At 40.0% G+C, this 24,318-nt stretch overlaps 1 protein-coding gene across 11 annotated transcripts in view; it reads left to right on the top strand.

The window, feature by feature from the left end:
* Positions 1 to 784: 784 nt before the first annotated feature.
* The window catches only part of DNHD1 (dynein heavy chain domain 1), a 130,367-nt gene continuing 106,833 nt past the window's right edge, over positions 785 to 24,318 (top strand). For 3 of the 11 annotated variants that reach the window (XR_011967247.1, XM_072610122.1, XM_072610123.1), the window contains exons 1-4: positions 789 to 3,430; positions 21,022 to 21,064; positions 21,473 to 21,594; positions 22,091 to 22,790. Coding sequence is in view for 10 of the 11 variants with exons in the window: in XM_072610122.1 (XP_072466223.1) it covers positions 21,501 to 21,594; positions 22,091 to 22,790 (794 nt within the window). In the remaining variant the exon portion in view is untranslated. Of the gene's footprint in view, positions 3,431 to 18,725; positions 19,486 to 21,021; positions 21,065 to 21,472; positions 21,595 to 22,090; positions 22,791 to 24,318 lie in introns of those variants that run through there. The other 8 variants (XM_072610117.1, XM_072610116.1, XM_072610114.1 and 5 more) reach the window with 5 other exon arrangements.

The raw sequence follows: 24,318 nt of genomic DNA, 5'->3' as shown, positions 1-24,318 counted from the left end.
TCAAAATTGCTAATAGGCATCTTAAAAAAAAGTTTTCTCAAATCTTTCTTATCCCAGTGGAATGAAGATCTTTTTTAACTTCTCTCCAAACCCTTTTACCTTCACACTTACGTTCACCAAGTCAGTACAGAAGTGACTTAAACTTTCTTTAGCTTTCTATTTCCTCTCATTCATACTTGTTTAAATTTTCTCTCTTTTTTCCTTTCCATGACCCTCTAATGTATTTAGATTAAAGCCTACTAATTAACCTAAATAATTAAATTCTGCTGAATTGTTTGAAACTGGTTTCCACAAATCAGGAGAAAAAGAAAGAGAAAGGGGAAAATGTTCTTATAAGTCATTTTCTTATAAGTCTTTATCTCTGCAGCTTCCAACCTGGCCAGGGTTGTGAAAGCAGAAAGGAGGAATCTTAGTTTTTCTCCTTATCTCCCACTGAAAGTCTGATCAAAAGTGAGTGAGAACAAATCCCTGTTTAACAGTACTGACAGCTGGGTGTTGGAGGCCATATTGGGAGAAAGGGTGTCATGTAATCACTACTTCACCTTTCAGATGTCACTCTCAGCCAGAGACCTCCTCCTGCTAGGTTTTTCTGTAAAATCTCTTAAAGGGCCCCTCCTATTTACCGGAGAAATTAGCTTCACTCCTTAATCCCTTCTCAGTCTTTTCCCCTCAGTTTTAAAGTCCTTCTCAGCTGCATTAAATTCCCATTTTGTGTGGGCCATTGAGCCTTAAGTCTTGTTTAGAATGCACATTTAATTAACTATAATCTCTAATGTCCCATTTTATGGCTGAATTTATCTGGTTTAATTTTCTTTTTTCTTTTTATTCCACAACTTTCCCAGTCATTACCAAGCAGTGAACCTCGGTAGATAAAACCTGGCAGGGTTTCCCTTTCCCCAGGCTTTAGGGACCTATCTACCCAGGAATTGGGAGGATGCTGGACTTCCTAATTCCTATATGAATTTGAATACCAATATTCCCTTGCAAATGAAGGGTCACTAGCATGCCCACGCCATAAGCACCTTACTCACTCCATCTTTTGTGCACAAATAAAAAACAAAACCAAAACTTGGGTTTTGGGACCTATTTTCCATTACCTTCCTGAGCTTGAGGAATTAAACTCTCCAATCACTTAATGTCTGCCTGCTGAGGAAGTCCATTCAGGCTCAAAACAGGGCAAAAACCCCACTGCTGGCAAAGTGATTCTCCTGGCTGGCTCACCAAATATTGTTAAAAGAAAATCTTTGTTCATGCCTTTCCCTAAATAATGAAGCAAACCCAGGAAGAGAAAATTTAAAGGAGCTCCCTTTAAATGTAGCACCAAAAGCAAAAGTTCATCCACCCACCGCTTTTATAGACAACTTTTTGTAATAATAGCAACACAATTCTGACAGCTACACATTTCCAAAAGGGGATGTGTTATTGCTTCTTAGTTCCTTCCCCATTGCAGCATCATGGGAAAATGAAATTTGAGATGAAGGGAACAGGACAAAAGTGCAGGTGGCTAAGTGCTAATTAGCAGGTAATACAAAGTACAAGGGGAAGAATTCAAAGTGTAGGGCCACCTCTCTGGACAAACTGGTATACTCATACAGGAGAAAAGCAAGACTGAAAACAACAGTCACTTGCACTAACTCAGCCCAAATTTCAGTGATATTTTCTCTGCATTTTATAGTCGTGGAGTTTGCCTAGGCACTAGAGCACTGAGAGATTATGTGATTTTTCCAGGGTCATAACTAGTCAGAGGTAAGTTGAAGTCGGGACTTTCTGGATGCAGGGCCAGCTCTTTATTCACTAGACTACTCTACTTACCTAAAAAGTATATGTGAAAAGAAAAATCAACAATTTCTTAAATGAATGGATGTGGGGAAAGGGAATGCTTTAAAGATGACTCTGGTTTCCATTCTGAGTAACTAGGAGATACTGGTGCTGATGGGGTACAGACTCTAGGAACTTAAACTCTCCTTGAATCTTTGAGCAGTCTCTTGGGGCCCATAAGCTTTTCATCATCACTATTGCCCAAATCTCTGTTGTACTCTTCATCCTTGATCCTATCAAAATCTCATTCTCTGGGCTGCTGGCCACTCTCATCAGGATCCTCCTTAGATTCAATCTGTATTCACCCCAGAGTAGTGGTCATTCCCATCAAGACCTCTGGACATTCCAGATTGACCACCCCTATCATGACCATCCCTCGGGTCCCAGACTACTTGGTGACATCTGGATTCTTCCCTCAGTCTTTTTCTGTATTTAAATTTCATCTTGCCTCCATGAAGGTGCTCAGATTCAATGCAGGTTTGACTGTCTAGCTGAGATTGTATCTGGCCTGCTTGTTAACACAAGTGTTACAAATGCTTAGGCTCCTTAAGAGTCAACACAATACGGAGAATCTTTAATAAACTTTGTTTTTCTTTGGCTTTGAGAAGGCTTGTGTCGAATTCATTTGAGCAGGACCTGGTGTGTCAGTATTTTGGGTTCACCAGCACCCCTAACCTCAACAGTGCCATAAAAAGAATCAAGGAAATTAGAATGAGGAGCAGAGGGGTAGGTTTGGGTGATTTGGGGGGAGGGGGTGCTGACTGATTTTGGATGTGTCTGTTACTTGGGGTAAAGAATTCTGCAGGAGATACAGATTTAAGAGTCATCTGCGTAGAAATAACCAAAGCCCTGGTTGCCTTTTGTCATTCTTTGTATCTCCAGCGTTTAGTGCCTGGCACATATGGCACATGGCTCTTCAATGCTAGTTGACTTACACACACGGTGGAGTGGGAGGAGAAAGAAAGGACTGGTAAAGTGTTACTCAGTAGTCTTTATCAATCCCCTTTCCCATTCCCGGGACAAAAAAAACTTCTGTAAAATCACCGCCCACCCATGGGGGCAGCCTGAGTCCCCTGCACCCGTGGGCCCTCCCTGCCTACCCGGGAGTCAGTCCTGCTCTGAGACATACCTGGGTACAGGCGCAGAAGACTGAAGGTCTACCTGGGTAGCTGAGGCGCAAGGTGGCTCCGCCCCCAGGAACCCCAGGCAAGACCCAACCTGAAGCTCTCAGCTCGGCTATCTCCATATAGGCCCCGCCCACTCGAGGCTCTGGCCCCGCCCCCAGGAACCCCAGGCAAGACCCAACCTGAAGCTCTCAGCTCGGCTATCTCCATATAGGCCCCGCCCACTCGAGGCTCTGGCCCCGCCCCCAGGAACCCCAGGCAAGACCCAACCTGAAGCTCTCAGCTCGGCTATCTCCATATAGGCCCCGCCCACTCGAGGCTCTGGCCCCGCCCCCAGGAACCCCGGCAAGACCCAACCTGAAGCTCTCAGCTCGGCTATCTCCACATAGGCCCCGCCCACTCGAGGCTCTGGCCCCGCCCCCAGCCTCGCTCTGGAAACTCCCTAACTCCTCCAACGGCTGGAAAGGAGACCAGCTGAGGCACCAAGAGTGAGTGGGCTGGGGAGCGCCCTGGCTGAGGGACCGAGCTCCAGTCCTCTCCCCTTAGCCCCGCTCTCTCCTCGCCTCGATCTCCCTCTTCCTAGCACTTGGTCTTTCTAGTCCTTCCTCTCCCTCCTTTCCCCTCTCCTCCCCTTCCACTTTCCTCCCTTGTCTTCCCAATGCTCTCTCCCCTCCTCCCCCTCCCTCCCTCTTTTTGCTCCCTCCTCCCCCTCCCTCCCTTCCCCATCCCCCTTCCCCTTTCTCCCTTTCCCTCTCCACTCCCTCTCTTCCTGCTCTCCCCTTCCCATTCCCTCCCTCATTTCCTTCTCTCTCTCCCCTCACGGCCCTCTGGAGAGGCGGGGTACCTGACTTCACCTGGAGCCCCCAGTCACCTACATGACCGGCACTCCCCTTCCGCCCCCCATCCACCCCATCCCTGGTTCCTTTGTGTCTCTTGGCCCCAGCAGGAGGTTGGGGTAGGAGGAAGGCACTGTCAGAAGTGTAGAGGCTGGAGAGCCCAGGATAGACGGATGCTCAGGAAAGTATGAGTGAAGGAGGTTGGAGTCAAATTGTTTTCAAGTTGGAAGGGTTGGCCTGTGAAAGAGGGCCTTTTTATTTTACTTGGCCAACAGGTAAAGGTAGCTAGAGGTAAATGTTTGCCTGTAACGAAAAACTGGAAGTGGTCTTCAAGGAGGGAGAAATTGGCCACCTGCCTAGCATATTGGAGGGGTATTTTTATATGTCTGGGTTGCACTATCAATGGCCTTTGAGGTCCCTTCCGGCTCTGCCATTCTGTGACAAGGTGGAATTCTTTAGGAGATGCCTATGTTTAGGGCCCAAGAAATAGGCACCTGATCACAACAGAAAAAATACTGAATTTTGAGGGTGCAGGACCTGAGTTTGAATCCTAAAGCAATCCTACTAAAGTAACCCTACTAGTTGGGTTAGGCTAGATATCTTCTAAGGTTAACTTCTTTTAAGCCTCTTCTATGCTTTAGATCTGTGATCCTATAATTAGATAAAAGTGTGGTAAGAGAGTTAGGAGGAAAACCAAATATAGCCTCACATAAGAAAAGGAGAATATCAAGATAAGAGTCGTCAATACTGCAGGGAGATCAAGGAGAACAGACAAGGCTTTGGGATTTGGTGATTGAGTATTGAGAGCATTTTCAGGGGAGCAGTAAGAGTAGCTGTGGGGAAAGAACAAGATTACAAAGAGCTGAGGAAATTAGTGAGGTTATGTGATATATTGGAGGGATACCCTGGTTTAAAACAGATAGAATGTTGGCCTTGCAAGTTCTAAGCTTAAATCTCCTCTCCAAGACTAATATTAGTTGTGTGACCCTTGGCAAGCCGTTTAACCTTTCAGTGCTGAAGGCCTGTGGTACCCAATTTTTTTTATATGTGAACCGTCTTTCCACAACAACAAAAAATGTATTATGAACCCCAGGGTAACTTTTACTATTCTTTTAGATTTATTCATGAAGTGCTTATAATAACTACAATGACAATTTTTGCCTTCAACTGTTCTATATTAACATTTATGTTTTATAATTATAAAATGAAAAATTATTCTATCTATAATTATGGCATATCTAAATATGAAATTATGAAACTATAAGATAATTATGAATATTTTATTTGGGACATTCTATAAGAATTTAAAAATTCAGCAAGACCTTTTATGTTTGCTGTTATCTGCAAGACTTTATATTAAATTTATTTCTTTTATGAGTTGTTGACTATAAATAACATTTTATTTTATTTGAACTCAGGCCTTCCTGACTAAAGTGCTGGTGCTCTATCCATTGCATCACCTAGCTTCCTTCAAATAACACTTTTAATGAAATAAATTACTATTTGGAAGATATTTAACATAATATGATAATCATATATAAATTTAATTTCTTTTTTTTTGGTAAATAGTAATTTTTCCATTTACATGCAAAGATAGTTTTCAATATTTATTTCCTATAAGACTTTGAGTTTCAAATTTTTTCTCCCTCCTCCCCAAGACAGTAAGCAATCTGATATAGATTTGTGTTGTTGTCATTGTTGTGTTCATCCTTTATTTTCAAAGAAGACCATGACTTGCACTTGAATTTGTTTTGAGTGAGGGAGGGCTGTGCATGTGCAATCATGTAAACATATTTCTACATTAGTGATGTTGTGAAAGAAGAAACAGAACAAAAGGGAAAAGCCACAAAAAACAAATAAGTAAAACTAGTATGATTTGATCTATGGTTAGACTTCATAGTTTTTTCCATATGAATCTTTTGAAGTTATCTTGGATCATTGCATTGCTGAGAAGAGCTAAGTTAATCATAGTTGATCATTACACAGTTAAACTTAATTTCAGTGTCAGGCTTTTTATTATTGTAAACATAGGTGTGCAGTGTTTTGCTCAGCAACAGACAAAGCGTCTTAAATCTGGTTCCACATTGAATTTGTGATTATAAAATATAAATTTTAATTTAGAGCTTTGGGGGACAAAAATACTTTTGGAACATAATTGGACATTATTTAGTTTAAGGTGCCATTAAAGCATTTATAGCACAAATCTCCTGTACCATTATCAACGACCTCTAAGGATGTTCACCAGTCACTAGAGGGGAACCTTGGCTCCAGGCAAGTATCAAAGATTATAAATTTCAGAGCAGTTGCTCAACTTCATTGGTTCATCCTTATCGCTATTAGGAGAAAGAGCTGAGACAAAATATTGCTGAATATTCTGGCTGCTTCAAAACTGTCAGATGTGTCATTTGATGGTAAACTCAACAATTAAATGTTGTAATTCATTATCATTGCCATGAATGATTAGGTTTGCGTATCTAATCCCCAAGTTGACATAGTGAAATCCCACATGTTCAACTTCAGGTCAGCGTGGAATCTTTCTTGAATTTCTCTTTCTGAAGTGTACCTTTTTTTTGGTGAGAATACACCATGTGAAAGATTCAGCCTTATACCCATAGGCTTTGCTAGCTCCTATTAACATTTTGAAGTTTCTGGCTCCTTCTTTTGACTGATGCCTGGGATCCTTCCCCTGATCCAAAACTTCTTCCTTAACTATTTTTCAAATTATCCTATTGTATCTCTAATACACTACAATCTCTTGATACTCTGAGCTGATGACTTTTGTCGTCTCTCAGTCTGTTTGATTCACTAGATATACAAATATGACAGCCCTAGTTCTAAATACTTGTCCTTCATCTTCTGTTCCTGCCACTTAGTGTTTGATTATGGTACCCATTTCCTTTTCCTCTTATCATATTATCGTATCATATTAAAACCATCTTGGTTTTAAATGAGAGTATCTGTATTAAAGGGAAAATATTAATTGAGGAATAATAGTCTAGAGGAAAGGTTAGGAGATAAGTATATAAGATTTCTACTTAGTTGGGCTTTAACTAATTAAACTTTAACTAAAGGTCCTTAAGCTAAGCTTGGCTCATGAATCTCCTAGCTGGGAATCCATACTATATCATTCAGTTTCTTTGTGTCTCCCTAAAAAGAATGGCTACTCCTCTCAGAACACCATTTGCCTATTTGGGATGCACCCACAAATGTTCCTTGAATCAAGTTCTCTGACCACTCCTTTGTCTCCTTTGCTGGTTTATCAGCCAGCTGTGGGTGTATAATCCTAAAACTCAGTCCTAGGCTTTTTTCCCCTCTATATATCCTCACTTGATGTCCACTTCCTCGTTGGCAAAGAGATGATCCTATGGTCTTTCCATCCACCGTGGAGCTCAACCTTTCTATATTTGTTAGAATATGAACTTCTTTTTTTAGTCCTGTAGTGAGATTCTAGATCTCCCAATCCACACTTGCACTAGCAGGTCAGGTCCTCAGAATGTGGCTGGTTACAATCGCTCCCTCAGGATCTAGGCCCAGGGATATTGGGAAAGAGCATTGGGTTCTTCTAATGCTTTTGGCTTGAACTCCGATTCTGGGATGTTGTTCCCAATATAACTAGTGATGAGTGCCCCGTTATCCTTTGCCAGTGCCAGTTATATCTCCCCAGTATCATTTAACTAGTTGACATTTCCTCGATATCATCAACAACTAACATCTGTTGGCTTTTGCAAGAGGCTATTTGCTAGTGTATGGTGGGAAGAACTGTGGACTTGATGTCCTATCATAACTCTGACATTTGTGTATGACGTTAGGCAATTTTGTAAGAAGATATTTGCTGAGAAGATAGTGCAAGGATGGAAATACAAATGTTATGTGCTTAACACACGTACTCTTTTCTACCTCCTCAGTTCTTGAGGAGAGTGAACTCAAACTTAAAATGGTTGAAGGGGTTGCTACCAAACTCTCACCACACCAAGTTTACTTCCTAGTAGGGCATAACTGTTAGACATGTTGCTTCCTTGCCTGAATGTATCCTGGCGTGATGATCTGGTTCAAGCAAATGCCTCACCAGGGCTGGCTTCTTCAGGCTTGGCCACTGGACCTCTGGTGGCTTTTCTGACCTTTCTGAAATTTACTAAGTCACCACTTGTTTGCTGCAAAAACAATTTTTTTTCACGTTTAGGTCATGTATCTATTTTGACCTTATCTTGGAAACTGGTGTAAGGGTTTATACCCAGTTTCTGCCAGACTGCTTTCCAACCTTCCTAACAATTTTTACCAAATAATGAATTCTTATCCCTCAAACTTAAGTCTTTACACTTGTCAAACACAATGTTACTATAGTCATTTGCTGCTATAAATTATGTCTATTCAGTTCATTTAATCTGCCTTTGTATTTCTTAGCCAGTACCAGATAGTTTTCATAATTACTGCCTTATCATATACTTTAGGATTTGATACTGCTAACCCTGCTTCCTTTACTTTTTCCCCGTTAGTTTCTTTGATATTGTTGACCTTTTGTTCTTCCAAATGAATTTTGTTATTATTTTTCTAACTCAGTAAAATAACTTTTTGGTAATTTAATTGGGATAGCATTGAATATATAGAATAATTTAGGCAAAATTTTCATTTTTATTATATTGGCCCTGCCTGCCCATGAACAACCAATATTTCTTCAGTTATTTAAATCTGATTTTATTTGTATGAAAAGTTTTTTATAATTTTGTTCATATAGTTCCAGGGTTTGTTTTGACAGGTATACTCCCAGATATTATATCTGCTGTCTAGAATCATTTTAAATGGAGTATCTCTTATGATCTCTTCTTGTAGGGTTTCATGGGGGAATGATGATGATTTATGTGGGTTTACTTTCTGTTTCTTTGCTAAAATTATTATTTCATATAATTTCTTAGTTGAGTCTTTAGGAGTTTCTAAGTAAATCATCCTATGGTCTACAAAAAGAGATAGTTTTATTAACTGATTCCTTCTGTTTTTCTTTTCTTCTTATTACTGTTATGATTTTCAGTACAATATTGAATAACACTGATGATAATGGGCATCCTTCTTTCACACCTGATTTTACTGGGAAGGCTTCTAGCCTTCCATTACAAATAATGATTGCTAATGGTTTTAGCTAAATGTTTCTTAACAATTTAAGGAAAAATCCATTTATACCTATTCTTTAAAATGTTTTAATAGAAATGAGTATTTTACTTTATCAAAATCTTTGCATTATTGATATAATCATATGATTTTTGTTACTTTTATTATTGATACAATCAAATAGTTTTCTTCATGTTAAACCATCCTTGCATTCCTGGTATAAATCCCACTTGGACACAATGTACAATCTTTGTAATTTCTTATTGTAATCTCCTAGCTAGAATTTTATTTAGGATTTTTGCATCTATATTCATTAATGAAATTGGTCTACAATTTTCTTTCTTTGTTTTTAAGTTTAGGTAACAACATCATATTTATTTCATAAAAGGAGTTTTGTAGGACCCCTTCTTTGCCTATTATTCCAAATAATTTATTTAATATTGATAGCAGTTAGTCTTTAAATGTTTGATAGAATTCACATGTAAATCCATCTGGTCCTGGATTCTTTTTTCTTAGGAAGCTCATTTATGGCCTGTGCAATTTCTTATTCTGAAATATGTCTATTTAGATTTTATTCTCTTTCTTCTTCTGCTAATCTAGGCAGTTTATATTTTTGTAAGTATTCTTCCATTTCACTTCACTTTTTAAATTTATCAGCATATAATTGGGCAAAATAGGTCCTTATAATTGTTTTGATTTCATCTTCATTAGTGGTATATTCACCTCTTTCATTTTTAAAATTAGTGATTTGTTTTTCTTCTCTCTGTTGATGTTATGATTTGTATCATTAAGTAATCGTTTATCAATTTATCGTTTTTTCATAAAACCAACTCCCAGTTTCATTTATTAATTCAATGGTTTTCTTAACACTCAGTTTTATTAATCTCACCTTTAATTTTCAGGATTTGCTACTTAATGTTTAATTGGAGATTTTTAGGTTTTTTCCTAGTTTTTTCTTATTTACATACCCAGTTCATTGATCTGCTCTTTCTCTGTTTTATTGATGTAAACATTTAGAGGTATAAATTTTCCTCAGCTTACTGCTTTTGCTACATCTTATAGCTTAGATACGTTGTCTCATTGTCACTCTCTTTAGTGAAATTATTGTTTCTGTGATTTGTTCTTTAACCCATTCATTCTTTAAGATTAGGTTGCTTAGTCTCCAATTAGTTTTTATTCTGTTTCCATGGTCCCTCATTAAATATAATTTTTGCTGCATTGTGATCTGAAAATGATGCATTTAATATTTCTGCTTTTAAATATGAAATTTTTATCCCTAATATCTGGTCAGTCTTTGTAAAGGTACCATGTACCACTGTATTCCTTTCTATTCCCATTCAATTCTTTCCAGATATCTATCATATCCAGCTTATCCAAAATTCTATTCACTTCCTTGATTTCTTTCTTATTTATTTTCTAATTAGATTTATCTAGCATTGAGAGGAGAAGATTAAAGATTAAAGTCCCCCACTGTTGGAGTTATTGTCTATTTCTGCCTATAATTCATTTGACTTTTCTTTTAAAAATTTAGATGCTATAATATTTGGCGCATGTAGGTTTAGTGTTGATATTGCTTCAGTGTCTATGGCACCTTTTATCATAATTTTCCTGTTTATCTTTTTTAATTAAATCTATTTTAGCTTTAATTTTGTCTGAGATCATGATTGCTACCACTGCTTTTTTTTTACACCAGTTAAAGCATAATACATTCTATTCTACCCCTTTATTTTAACTGTGTTTTTCATTTTAAAATGTGTTTCTTATAAACAACATATTGTTGAATTTAATCCATTCTGCTATCTGTTTCAGTTTTATGGGTGAGTTCATCCCATTCATATTCTAAGTTATAATTACTATTTGTGTATTTCCCTCCACCCTGTTTTTTCTTACTATTGTCTTTATCCGCCTCGTTTTACCCGGTTTCTCCTTATACCACCTAGTTTACTTCTAACCACTACTAACACACTACTTACCACTCCCTAATCCACAGCCTTTTAAAGAATCCCTTTTTATGCTCTCCCCTTTCCCTACAATTCCATATTCTACCCACCCTTCTAAGAGTCCCTCCCTTATCCTCTTCCCTCACCCTCCTAAATCTTAATCTATACACACTTCTAAAAGTCCCTCTCTTATCTTGTCCCTTGCCCTCTTATTTGTAAATTTAGAAGGTTTTTATACCCTTCTAGATATGTATGTTGTTGCTCTTTAACCCAGATCCAAAGAGAGTAAGGTTCCAGCCCCATCAGCCCTCTATCCCTACCTGTTTATTGTGTATTATTTCTTCATTTCATGCCTTACTTGTATGAGATAATTTCTCCTTTCTACCTTTTCCTATCCAGTTTTATTTCTTACTATCACCCCTTCATATTCAGCTCATCCCCAATCTTTTTTTCAAACTACCCAAGTAATAAAGACAGATAGAATACTGATAACATTTTCACAGATAAGAAAACAGTTTGACTTTATTGAGTCCCTTATAATTAGTCTTTAATGTTTACCTTATATTTCTCCTGGTTCTTATATGTTGACTTTTCCATTGAGTTCTGTTTTTTTTTGTCACAAATACCAAAAAGTCTTTCATTTTGTTAAATGTCATTTTCTTTTTCCATTCAGGATTGTACTCAACTCTGTTGAATAAGTTATTTTTGGTCACAACTCTAGTTTTTTTTTCTTTGACATATAATGTTCCAAGATGTATGATCTTTTAGTGTAGAAGCTACTAGGTCTTATGTAATCCTGATGGTAGCTCTGAAGTATTTAAATTGTTTTTTTTCTTGTTGCTTGTAATATTTTTTCTCCTTAACCTGCGAGCTTTGAAACTAGACTATGATATTACGAATTTTCATCTTGGGATTTTTTTCAGGTGATGATTAGTGGATTTTTTTTCTATTTCTACCTTACCCTCTTGTTCTAAAACTTCAGTTAAGCAATTTTCCTTAATTATTGCTTACAATATGGTATCAAGATTCTTTTTTTGATTGTGACTTGTGCCTGGAGATCCAGAGGTCCTCTCAAGTTGTTTATTTTTGCTGCTCAGTGTTCACTTTGAGGCGATGTTCTGTCCTGTTTGTGAAGGAGATTTGGAGAGTCTGGAATTTTCTGACCTAGTCTGTCATCTTTCCAGAATACTCCCTCCAGTTAGTTTTTTTTTTTTTTAATTTATTTATTTAACTTTTAACATTCATTTTCACAAAATTTTGGGTTCCAAATTTTCTCCCCTTTTGTCCCCTCCCCCCACCCCAAAACACCGAGCATTCCAATTACCCTTATCACCAATCTGCTCTCTCTTCTATCATCCCTTTCTGCCCTTGTCTCCATCTTCTCTTTTGTCCTATAAGGCCAAATAACTTTCTATACCCCTTTACCTGGATTTCTTATTTCCTAGTGGCAAGAGCAGTACTCAACAGTTGTTCCTAAAACTTTGAGTTCCAACTTCTCTTCCTCCCTCCCTCCCCACCCCTTCCCTTTGGAAGGCAAGCAATTCAATATAGGCCAAATCTGTGTAGTTTTGCAAATGATTTCCATAATAGTCGTGTTGTATAAGACTAACTATATTTCCCTCCATCCTATCCTGTCCCCCATTACTTCTGTTCTCTCTTTTGATCCTGTCCCTCCCCATGAGTGTTGACCTCAAATTGCTCCCTCCTCCCCATGCCCTCCCTTCCATCCTCCCCCCTACCCTGCTTATCCCCTTATCCCCCACTTTCCTGTATTGTAAGATAGGTTTTCATACCAAAATGAGTGTGCATTTTATTCTTTCCTTTAGCGGAATGTGATGAGAGTAAACTTCATGTTTTTCTCTCACCTCCCCTCTTTTTCTCTCCACTAATAAGTCTTTTGCTTGCCTCTTTTATGAGAAATAATTTGCCCCATTCCATTTCTCCCTTTCTCCTCCCAATATATTTCTCTCTCACTGCTTGATTTCATTTTTTTAAGATATGATCCCATCCTCTTCAATTCATTCTGTGCACTCTGTCTCTATGTGTGTGTGCATGTGCGTGTGCGTGTGCATGTGTGTGTAATCCCACCCACTACCCAGATACTGGGTTTCAAGAGTTACAAATATTATCTTTCCATGTAGGAATGTAAACAGTTCAACTTTAGCAAGTCCCTTAAGACTTCTCTTTGCTGTTTACCTTTTCATGCTTCTCTTCATTCTTGTGTTTGAAAGTCAAATTTTCTTCTCCACTCTGGTCCTTTCATCAAGAATGCTTGAAAGTCCTCTATTTCGTTGAAAGACCAATTTTCCCCCTGAAGTAGTATACTCAGTTTTGCTGGGTAGGTGATTCTTGGTTTTAGTCCTAGTTCCTTTGACTTCTGGAATATCATATTCCACACCCTTCGATCCCTTAATGTAGAAGCTGCTAGATCTTGTGTTATCCTGATTGTATGTCCACAATACTTGAATTGTTTCTTTCTAGCTGCTTGCAATATTTTCTCCTTGACCTGGGAACTCTGGAATTTGGCCACAATGTTCCTAGGAGTTTCTCTTTTTGGATCTCTTTCAGGCGGTGATCTGTGGATTCCTTGAATACTTATTTTGCCCTCTGGTTCTAGAATCTCAGGGCAGTTTTCCTTGATAATTTCATGAAAGATGATGTCTAGGCTCTTTTTTTGATCATGGCTTTCAGGTAGTCCCATAATTTTTAAATTGTCTCTCCTGGATCTATTTTCCAGGTCAGTTGTTTTTCCAATGAGATATTTCACATTATCTTCCATTTTTTCATTCTTTTGGTTTTGTTTTGTGATTTCTTGGTTTCTCATAAAGTCATTGGCCTCCATCTGTTCCATTCTAATTTTGAAAGAACTATTTTCTTCAGTGAGCTTTTGGACCTCCTTTTCCATTTGGCTAATTCTGCTTTTGAAAGCATTCTTCTCCTCATTGGCTTTTTGAACCTCTTTTGCCAATTGAGTTAGCCTATTTTTCAAGGTGTTATTTTCTTCAGCATTTTTTTGGGTCTCCTTTAGCAGGGTGCTGACCTGCTGTTCATGCTTTACCTGCATGTCTCTCATTTCTCTTCCCAGTTTTTCCTCCACCTCTCTAACTTGATTTTCAAAATCCTTTTTGAGCTCTTCCATGGCCTGAGCCCACTGAGTGGGCTGGGATACAGAAGCCTTGACTTCTGCGTCTTTCCCTGATGGTAAGCATTGTTATTCCTCATCAGAAAGGATGGGAGGAGATATCTGTTCCCCAAGAAAGCAACCTTCTATGGCCTTATTTTTTTTCCCTTTTCTGGGCATTTTCCCAGCCAGTTACTTGACTTCTGAGTTTCCTCTCCACACCCACCTGGCCTCCAGTTCTGCCCAGCTAGATCTTGGGGGCTGAGATTCAAATGCTGCTTCCCAGCCTCAGGGCTTTGGGTGGGGGTGGGGCTGCTATTCAGTGTGAGATCAAGTTTAGGTGCTCAGGTGGGGGCAGGGCAACCTCACGGGCTCAGTTCCCTCAGGGGGTTTATGCGGAAACCTTCAACAATGGATCTGAGCTCCTGCCTGCTTGAGGAGCCCTGGTCTGCTCCCGCCTCTGCTGCTGCCTCCTGAGGGAGCCCGAGCCACAGGGACACCCCACTCCCCTTTTGGCCACCCAAAAAGACTCTCTCACCAACCCTTGCCACCTGTGGGTGGAGGGACCCGCGTGGCCACTGGAGATTCCATCCCTGAAGCCTGCTCGGATCCCCTCCTCTTGGTGCCACGTGGCCACGGCAGGGCTGGGCTCGGTTCCCGGTCCAGGGCGCGACGGACCTTTCGCCTCAGGTCTCTCTGGAACAGAAATCTCATCCGCTCTGTTGTTCTGTGGCTTCTGCTGCTCTAGAATTTGTTGCTCCAGAATCTTTTTTACAGATATTTTATGGGCTGTGGGTTTGGAGCTAGTGTACCTGCGTCTTTCTATTCCGCCATCTTGGCTCTGCCCACCCCTCCAGTTAGTTTTGAAGACCTTTCATCTAAGAGTTCTAGTTTCCTCTGCCCTCATTACTCTTCATGGTTGTATGCAATGTGTGTCTGTACATACATATAATGTATATTAAGTTTATATTTTAAAATTATACATATACATACATACACATATATACATATATACACACATAATATATATGGAGAGAGAGAGAGAGAGCGAGGGGGGGTTGGGCTAGTTATTTAATCAAACATAGCATGATATAGTAGGAAGAGTTCCAGACATGATGTCATGTCATAACTCTGACATTTATTAATGTGTGACGTTAGGCAATTGTAAGACTTGGTATGGTGAAAAGATTTCTGGATTTAGAGTCAGTGGACTTAGGCTGAAATCCTATGTCAGCTCCTTACTAAAGGGGCCTTGAACAAGTTTCATAACCTCTCTTGGTCTCCATTTCATCATTTGGAAGTTGAACTAAGGTTCCGTTCAGAATCTCTTGTCCTGCGAATTAAAGTTTGTTCAATAAACTCATATTTTTATTTCTATTATTTATTTCTTTATTTGATTTTACTTTTTCTCATTATAGGATAATGAGATTTCTCACTATTACTGGATTTTTTAATCCATTGTTTCTTATAATACTGTTAACTGTTTAATAATTAATTTGGTTATTATATTATTATAAATTTAATGTTCTGTTCTTATTCCTTTACTAAATTCCTACTCTGATGTCTTATTGTGTCGCAGAGGTAACCATGGGTTTCTCTGACAGGTCTTTTGAAGCTGGAAAGACTGAGGACAGTTCTGGTGATGGACTGTACCTCTTGTTTAAGAACAAATATAGCTAAATTTGGAGAGTCTGATAACTAGTTTCGACAGAGGATGATGACTTTACAGCTAGTGTTTTTAAAGTTAGTTATTTCTTGATATTCCTTCTCCTTTTTTTTGTAATAAAACCAATAAACAAAATTATTGATGCAATATTTAATAGCATAGACAACATTCAGCCCTATGAATGAATGAATGAGTGAAAGGAAGGATAAAGCTTAGTGCTTTACTTAGTGCTTACTGTGTGCAAAACACTGTGCTAAGTGTTGGGGATACAAATAAAAAAGTAAAACAGTCTCTGATCTCAAGGAGCTCACTTTTTAAATTTTATTTTTCATTTTTAACACAGTTTGTAATAGGTAAAACAATTCAAACTTTTGGTCAGGTGATACTTCTTTTTAAAGCATTTACAATATGGACCACAAAAGAATTTTTTTTTAAACATTAACCAACTGAGACACAAATAATATTTATGTTGCTAACATCACAAGCTCTTGACCTAATTGTCTCTACAGTATTACTAAGAATTAAAGGACCCTAACTTATTTTTGTTGGTCTAAAGTCCTATGCCTAATAGCTTAATTTTAGACTTAACCTCAGATGCTCCCCTACCAATAAATCTATAATTTAATAGATCTGGTATTAAGCTTACAAACCTTTTGACTATAGGAAATTGCCACCAAGAGTAGGGACATTGCAGGGATACAATATCTCCCCAATTTCATGTCAATTCCAGGCAGGATTAGATTGTCCACTTGCATTCAGTCTGCCAGGTATCAGTGGGGAAACTGAGTCAGGAGAATCCTACCTCAGCCCAGGCTGAACAGTCGCTCTCCCACCCTTCCCATGAGATCACCTTTTGCTGTTCATACCAGCATCTCACAGGCTTACTGCCATCATGGATTGGAGGCTCAGACTGCCTTTCTTGTTATCCATACCTGGAGTAAGACTCAGAAGAACAGTCACTTAATAGTCCCCTAGCATCTAAAAATGGCAAGTTCTAGTAACAAGGTTTCAAATATGATTATAATTTCACTTTGGCTAAGGAACATCTTTTAAGGCAAGTCTTAAGTGGCTTACATGCCTTTCTATACATGTCCTAGTTCCTGATTAAATAGCAATCATAAAATCAAATTTACCACTAAAACCCTAACTCTTCCATCAATGGCAAATTGTACCCAAGGTTACTTTCCTCTAGGAAATTTAGACTAAAATTCTTTTCCCCAAACTAAAGATGTCATTGATTTATTCTCAGTAATTAATTCAGTCAATTGTTTTAATACTAATTGCTTTTACCTCACTATGTAACATGTCCAATTTTTCTCCCCATCACTCCCCTCCCCCCACTTCCTAGTACCTTGCATTCTGATTACTTATTCCCTCAGTGTACCCTCCCTTCTATCACACCCCATCCTTTCCTTATCCCTATCTTCTCTCTTTTCTTGTAGGGCAAGATAAATTTCTATACCCCATTCCCTGTATTTCTTATTTCCCGATTATATGCAATAAAAATTCTCAACATTCGTTGCTAATACTTTGAATTCCAACTTCTCTCCCTGCCCTGCTCCCTCCCCAGCCCCACTGAGAAGGCAAGCAATTCAATACAGACTAAATATGTGTTGTTTTGCAAAAGACTTCCATAATAATCATGTTGTGTAATACTAATTATATTGCCCTCTGTCCTGCTCTATCCCTCCCTTATTTTTTCTCCCACAATTGACCTTGTCCCTTCTCAAAAGTGTTTATTTCTAGTGACTCCCTTCTCCCATTTGCCCTGCCTTCTAACATTCCCCTCACCTCACTTGTCACTTCCTCTCCTACTTTCCTGTGGTGTGATATAAATTTTCATATCAAATTTAGTGAGCATGTTATTCCCTCCTTCAGCCACATGTGGAGAGAGTAGCTTCATTTTTCCCCTCTCCCCTTCTCCCTTTTCTCCTCCATCGAACAAGATTTTTCTTTTCTCTTTTATGAGTTATTGCCTGCCCTGTTCCATTTCTTCCTTTCTCTTCCCAGTATCTTCCTCCTTCACCCCTTAATTTTTATTTTATTTTTTTGTGTGGATATCATCTCTTCTGATTCAACACACCCTGTACTCTCTATCTATGTGTGTGTGTGTGTGTGTGTGTGTGTGTGTATGTACAATCTCTCTGTCTACCCAAATACTAAGAAAAAAATTCGAGTTATAAAATTTTTTTTTCCATGTAGTAATGTAAACAGTTCAGCTTTAGAGAGTCTTTTATGATTTTTCTTTCCTGTTTACCTTTTCATGCTTCTCTTGATTCTTGTCTTGGGAAGTCAAATTTCTGTATAGATCTGGTCTTTTCCTCAATATGAATGATAGAGATTCCTCTATATCATTGAATGACCATTTAGTCCCTTGAAATGTTATACTCAGATTTGCTGGGTAGGTGATTCTTGGTTTCAATCCCAGTTCCTTTGACCTCTGAAATATCACATTCCAAGCCCTTCTATCCCTTATTGTTGAAGCTGCCAGATCCTGTATTATCCTGATTGTATTTCCACAATACTCAAATTGTTTCTTTCTAGCTGCTTGCAGTATTTTCTCCTTGATCTGGGAACTCTGAAATTTGGTCACAATATTCCTCGGAGTTTCTCTGTTTGGGTCTCTTTCAGGAGGTGATTGGTGGATTCTTTCAATATTTATTTTGCCTTCTGATTCTATAACATCAGGGCAGTTTTCCTTGATAATTTCATAGAAGATAATGTCTAGGTTCCTTTTTTGATCATGGCTTTCAGGTAGTCCCATAATTTTTAAATTTTTTCTCCTGGATCTATTTTCCAGGTCAATTGTTTTTCCAGTGAGATGTTTCACATTATCTTCTATTTTTTCAAATTTTTGGTTTTGTTTACTAACTTCTTGGTTTAACTCATAGTCATTCATTTCCCTGAACTCAGTTCTCTCTTTCAATGAATTATTTTGTTCAGCGAGCTTTTGAACCTTCTCCTCCATTTGGCTAATTCTGCTTTTTAAAACCTCCCTCTCCTCATTGGCTTTTTGGACCTCTTTTTCCAATTGAGTTAGCCTCTTTTTAAAGCTATTATTTTCCTCAGCATTTTTTTTTGGTTCTCCTTTAGTAAGCTGCTAACTTTTTAAGGTCTTCTATTGCCTGAGCGCAGTTTAAGTTCCCTTTGGAGGCCCTGGAGGCAGAGGCCTTGACTTCCTCTGACAGTATGCCTTGTTCTTCTTCATCTGAAAGGATGGAGGGAGACACCTGTTCCCCAAGAAAGTAACCTTCTATGGTCTTATTTTTTCCCCTTTTTTGGGCATTTTCCCAGCCAGTTATTTGACTTCTGAGTTTTCTCTCCACAACCACCTCGCCCCCAGTTCCACCAAGCCAGCACTGGGGGCTGAGATTCAGATGAGCTGCTCCAAAGCCTCAGGGGCTGTAGACAGGGTAGGGCTGCTATTCAGTGTGAGATTAAGATCAGTTCCTCAGGAGGAGCACTGCCACACAGGGCTCAGTTCCCTCAGGGGGTTTATGACCTTCAACAATGGATGCGGGCTACTGCCTGCTTTGGGATCCTGAAATGCTGCTGCCTCTCCTGCTGCCACCTGAGGAGGTCTGAGTTATGGGGACACCCTGGTCCCTTCTCGGCCAGCTGAAAAGACCCTTTCACTGACCTTTGGTGCCTGTGGGTTGAGGGATTTATGCTGTTGCTGGAAATTCTGTCCCTGAAGCCTTCTGGGATCTGCTCCTTTCTGTGCCATGTGGCAAAGGCAGGGCTGGTCTCTGCTCCACATCCGGTGCTCAACAGACCTTTTGCATCTGTCTTTCAGGTCACTCTGGAATATAAATCTCCTCCACTCTGTTTTTCTGTGGCTTCTGCTGCTCTAGTATTTGTTGAGAGTTCTTCTTTACAGGTATTTTATGGGCTGTGGCATAAGAGCTAGCATATGTTTGTCTTTCTGCTCCACCATCTTGGCTCTGCCCCCCCCCCAGCTTACTTTTTAATGGGGGAAGACAACATAGCATAGAAAGTTTTAGGTGCAAGTAAGATGAAAAAGCCCCATGGTCCTTAGGTGCAGCAGCAAAGCATATGGGAATGCCTCTTCCTCAATGCAATTTGCACTGATAAAATTTTGTCACTTTTTGATACTGAACCATTTGACAGTGCCAAAGACTTGGGTGATAAGAACTTTCTTTTCTGCATCTTCGGTAGATGAGATTGTAGCAATTGCAAGAGTAGTTGCCAGGCTTCATCTCCACAGGAGTTGCTTCTCAGGATGATGGCTGTGGGCACTGGAATAGAAGCATTATCATTCCCAAGTCTCTTGGTTGAGAGTCCTGATTCCATCCGGGTATGAGGGGAGATGGTGGCTTCCACTATTGCCTGGGAGAGGGGAAGAAGATACACTTTCCACTTACATAGGAATTCCAAGGGTGACCTTTCAGAGTTTCAGGTAATATCCCTTTAAAGCAGGAATTCTTCATCTGGGGTCAATGAATTTTTTCTTTTTATTTTGATAACTGCATTTTAATATAATTGATTTTCTTTGTAATCCTATGTATTTTATTTATTCTGAGAAGGTGTCCTTTCATAGGCTACACCAGACTGCCAAAAGGGGTTCATGATGCAAAAAAGGTCAAGAATGCCTGCTTTAAAATCTTGTAAGAAGGCAGCTATTGCTGGTCAGTTACCAAAGCCTCTTTGACAAAACTCCTTTTTCACAAGGGTTTGAAGGAGAGCAAGACCAGTTAGAAACCCCTGGTTGTAATGTCAAAGGACTTGTCAATTAGAAGGGGCCACTCAGCTCTAGGGAAAGTGGATGCTCCTCAATATCCCTATTATAAAGGAATACTTTTCAAACAAGGTCATAAGAATTGTAAAGACCAAGTGTTATGGGAATTCAGAGGAGGGAGCGAGGTTACTTCTTATTGGGGGAAATCATGAAAGATTTTCTGAAGGAAATGGCTTTTGAAGTAGACCTTGAGGATCATTAGGAGTATGATAAGTAGCATTGGTGGGGAGAACATTCTAGGCAGATGAATGAGTTGGATGGAAAAGAACCCAAAAATTTATTTTTTGTTTCATTGGAGTATAGTGTAAATGGAGAAGAGTTGTGTGAGAGCAAGTTAAAGGTGTAAAGCTCAATGAGGTAAAGAATGTGGAGGACCAGATGAAAAAGTTGTCTTGTCATTCCTTGATCGGCTGCTCACTAGCTTGTCCTCCCTCCCCTGTAATATTACCTGCCACTTCTATGAGTTCTCTGCTCCTTAGTCTAGGTCTCCTTGAATCTCTTCTCTCCATTCTCTGAGGACTTTGCTCTTCTCTCCCCTCCTTCTGCCTCTACTCATACACACATTGTTCCTTCCTAAGTCTATTAGAAAGTGAAGAGAATTAGAGGCAGATTTCTCTTCTTGCTTTACACTAATGAGCTATCTCCTTTCTTTCTCAGGCCATTGCTGGAATTGGTAGAGGACTACTTCATACTCTCTAAGGTGAGCGTATGACTGGACTAAGGATATGTGTGACTATGTCAGTGTATGTGTGTGTGTGTGTGTGTGTGTGTGTGTGTGTGTGTTTGTGTGTGTGTGTGTGCTTGCCTGCGTGCATGCATACACACACACACACACACACACATACTAACTACTTACCTGCTTTCCTGTTGTATGCTGAATATGATGAGTGGAGGTATATGTATGTTCTGTATGTGACTAGGGCAGTGGGTGTGTGTAATAGAGTACTATAAGTAGATTTGATTGGAGAGCTTCTGTGAAACTGATGAATGTGTATGACTTACATTACTGTGTGGAGATGTGATTTAGGTACGTTGTGTGGGAGTGGTGTTTCTTGGGGCTGTGATAAAGGAAGGGCTGTGATTGGGGATTGCTGTTGTTTGAATATAGGTTCAGACTCTGCACTGTGACAGTGGCCATGAACTTGTCTAGGACTTCTTCACCTAAGGAACATGGTTTACCTTCACCCCCTCCAACTTCCCCTGTTCCCTTTAATCAGGAGATTAGACCAGGTGAGAGGCGAAGGGATTGGTGGGGAGGTTGGAACCTGAGGGTACCAGCATTATAATTTCAGCCACATTGAACCAGTTTCTTATCAGGTCTCATAGGATGAATGACTGAAGAGAGGTAATATGGTACTCTGGAAACTCATGGGGTACAGTGGCATGATATCTTCTACCTATTACAAGCCATGGGGAGGTCCTGTCCATCTCATCACTGATTCCCTTTCCCCATTCCCTGTCTCCCCATAAATGTTGCCATGTCTCTCCACAGTTCCATGTCTTTTCCTAAATCATCCTGTTCTTGTGGAGAGGTTGGTAGATGACTCCCAGACATTTCACATGCCTTCCAGTTACCCAGGACTAGGCAGTCCTTCACCTGGTGTATTCCCTTAATATCTTACTGAGTTGAGGTGTACAAAGTGGAAAGCAGGGAGGCTACTGAGACTTTTCTTTCATATCCCCATTTAGGAGCACTTCTCTTACTCATCTCTTCTTCCCTTCCTAGCCTGGGACTGGCAGTCAGAGCCAGAGCTGTGGGCTCACGCTATTCGTCAACAGCTCAATGCTCAGCTGCAGCATTCCCTGGAACCGGACCAGTCTCCAGCAGTGGAACTCCTTCTCACCGAACTTCAGGTCCTTCTGGCTGCTGTGCTCAAGGACTGCAGTCCTGCAGCTTGGTGCTACCTATATAATGTGCTGGCCTCTCTCTCACCTTACCGGACCCTGCTTTGTGGCCACCTTGACATTCTACCTTTCTTGGAGCAGTTATATCTCTGGGCCCCCCAAATCCAGACCCAGCTTGGTCTGGATTTTCTGGAGGTGCTGAAACAGATCTTTCCACCAGACACTTCCATGATGGTCCCATCCACCCATACTTCTTGCAGACACCAGAAGAGGCTGAAAGTATCATTCTCCCAAGCTGCCTTGAGTCCACCATGCCCTTTTGTCCAGGCTGAACAAGGGCAGAGACAGGAAGATAAAGATAAGGGTGAAAACTGGGTGTACCCTGTGACCCTTCCTGAGCTACAGTATGCCCTGGGCATTGTAGGGGTGGATGTGGCCCAAGATGAAGCCTTCTGGATGAATGGCCTTGGTCTTCTGCCATTGGCCTTGGCCACAGAAATCCCGGTGAAGTACATCAGCAATAAAGAGGAGGAGGAGGAGAAGGATAAGGAGGAGGAGGAGTATCGTGGCATTGGTGCTAGGTGAGCAAACTCAAGAACCTAGGGAAAGAGACAGGAGTCAACACCCTAAACTCTGGCTCTCCTTCTTATTCTCTCCTTTTGGCCTCCCTTCTCTCTCCTTTCCAGTCCCTGCCCAACACAGTTGTAGATACTCTGGCTGACTGGGCCCCCTAGGTGAAGGTGGGAGAAGCCCTAGTTCTAGGTTCTCTTATTGGTACAATCTCTAGATGTGTAGCCCTAAACCAACTTAATTTGTCACCATTTTTGCTTTTTGGCCCTGAGAACCAGGCTATCCTGCTTATTTTTTGTCCACTATTGCTAGACACTCCTGGCACAGTTTTTTCTCCTTGATCCACTTAGTCTGAGACCACCAGACCCACAAGAGTATTCATAGTAAATGGATCCCCTGCTTTCTTCATCTGAAATATTTAGGCAACCATGGGTACTTCTTGATATGTTTATTGCTCAGCCTTGGAATGAAGCAGATGCAGGTTCAGGAGTAGAGGAGGAGAAAGAGGACAGTTCCCAGGGACTTCAGGAGATCAAGGAAAGACCCAGTGGGTTTGGAATTTGAGTGCTCTTCTTGTTTTAGCTAGAATTTGTTTATAAAACGTTCTGCCTGAAAGTGTCCTGGCCCCTTTTGTGGAGCTATGAGGTCACCAGTTTCGTCCTTGTGGCCTGTTCTTCCCCATCTCCTAGAAAAAATTGCACTGGGGCTTTTGGTAGGAAGCTGTTAATTGTCAGATAAAGGTTTTTGAGCAAATTAGTCTCACCTTATGAGAAAAGTCAAAAAACTGCTATAAATAAATAAAGCCTGTAAACATGAGTAGACTTGGCATTTTTAGCCAATTTCCCTCTAATTCATTGTGACAATTGACCACAAGAACTACCAACAGGAAGATTGAGGTTTCATTTCTAGCAGGTATAGAGAGCAGGGAGAAGTTTTCAGTGGCCTACATAGAGTGTGAGATGTTTGTTTTTCTGGCATGGCCAAGTGACTGACCTCTCTGTTCCAAATACAGGCTAGTTTTGCTTCTAGAAAGGAATATACAGAGGTTAGAAGCTTAGGTTCCCAAAGTGGGTGATACTGCTACCTGGGGGGCACTGGAAGGATCCAAAGGAGGCAGTAGCAACCTTCAGTGATGCAAATTTTAAAAAACTGCTGAAGGGTTAAAGAAAGTATATTTCCAAGGTGGTGCTGAGTAATTTTTATTTTGAAGAGGGGTGGTAGGCCAAATAAGTTTGGGAATCTCTGGAATGCCTTTTCATTCTCCAGGTTGTCAGGAGAAAGTAAATGGCTTGTTAAGAAGATGGTATCTGAAAATGACTGTAGTTCAAAACAAACATGGGTTGCACAAATTTAGAGACATCTCCACTCTAAATGTTCATAGGGAATATTTGTGCCTGACCTGTGGTAGAGCTTCCTGAGCTCATATTGGTCTGATCAGTCACATTTGAACACATTGTACCTTGACTCCAATATAGTGACCTCATTTTGGTCCTCTTTGAACACGTAGGCCAGCAATCAACTAATCAACCATTTGAAGAT

The sequence above is a fragment of the Notamacropus eugenii genome, chromosome 5 (genome assembly GCF_028372415.1).
Source record: "Notamacropus eugenii isolate mMacEug1 chromosome 5, mMacEug1.pri_v2, whole genome shotgun sequence".
Classification (NCBI taxonomy): Eukaryota; Metazoa; Chordata; class Mammalia; order Diprotodontia; family Macropodidae; genus Notamacropus; species Notamacropus eugenii.
The sequence above is the reverse complement of the archived record's forward strand: the minus strand, read 5'-3'. Positions and strand labels throughout refer to the sequence as shown.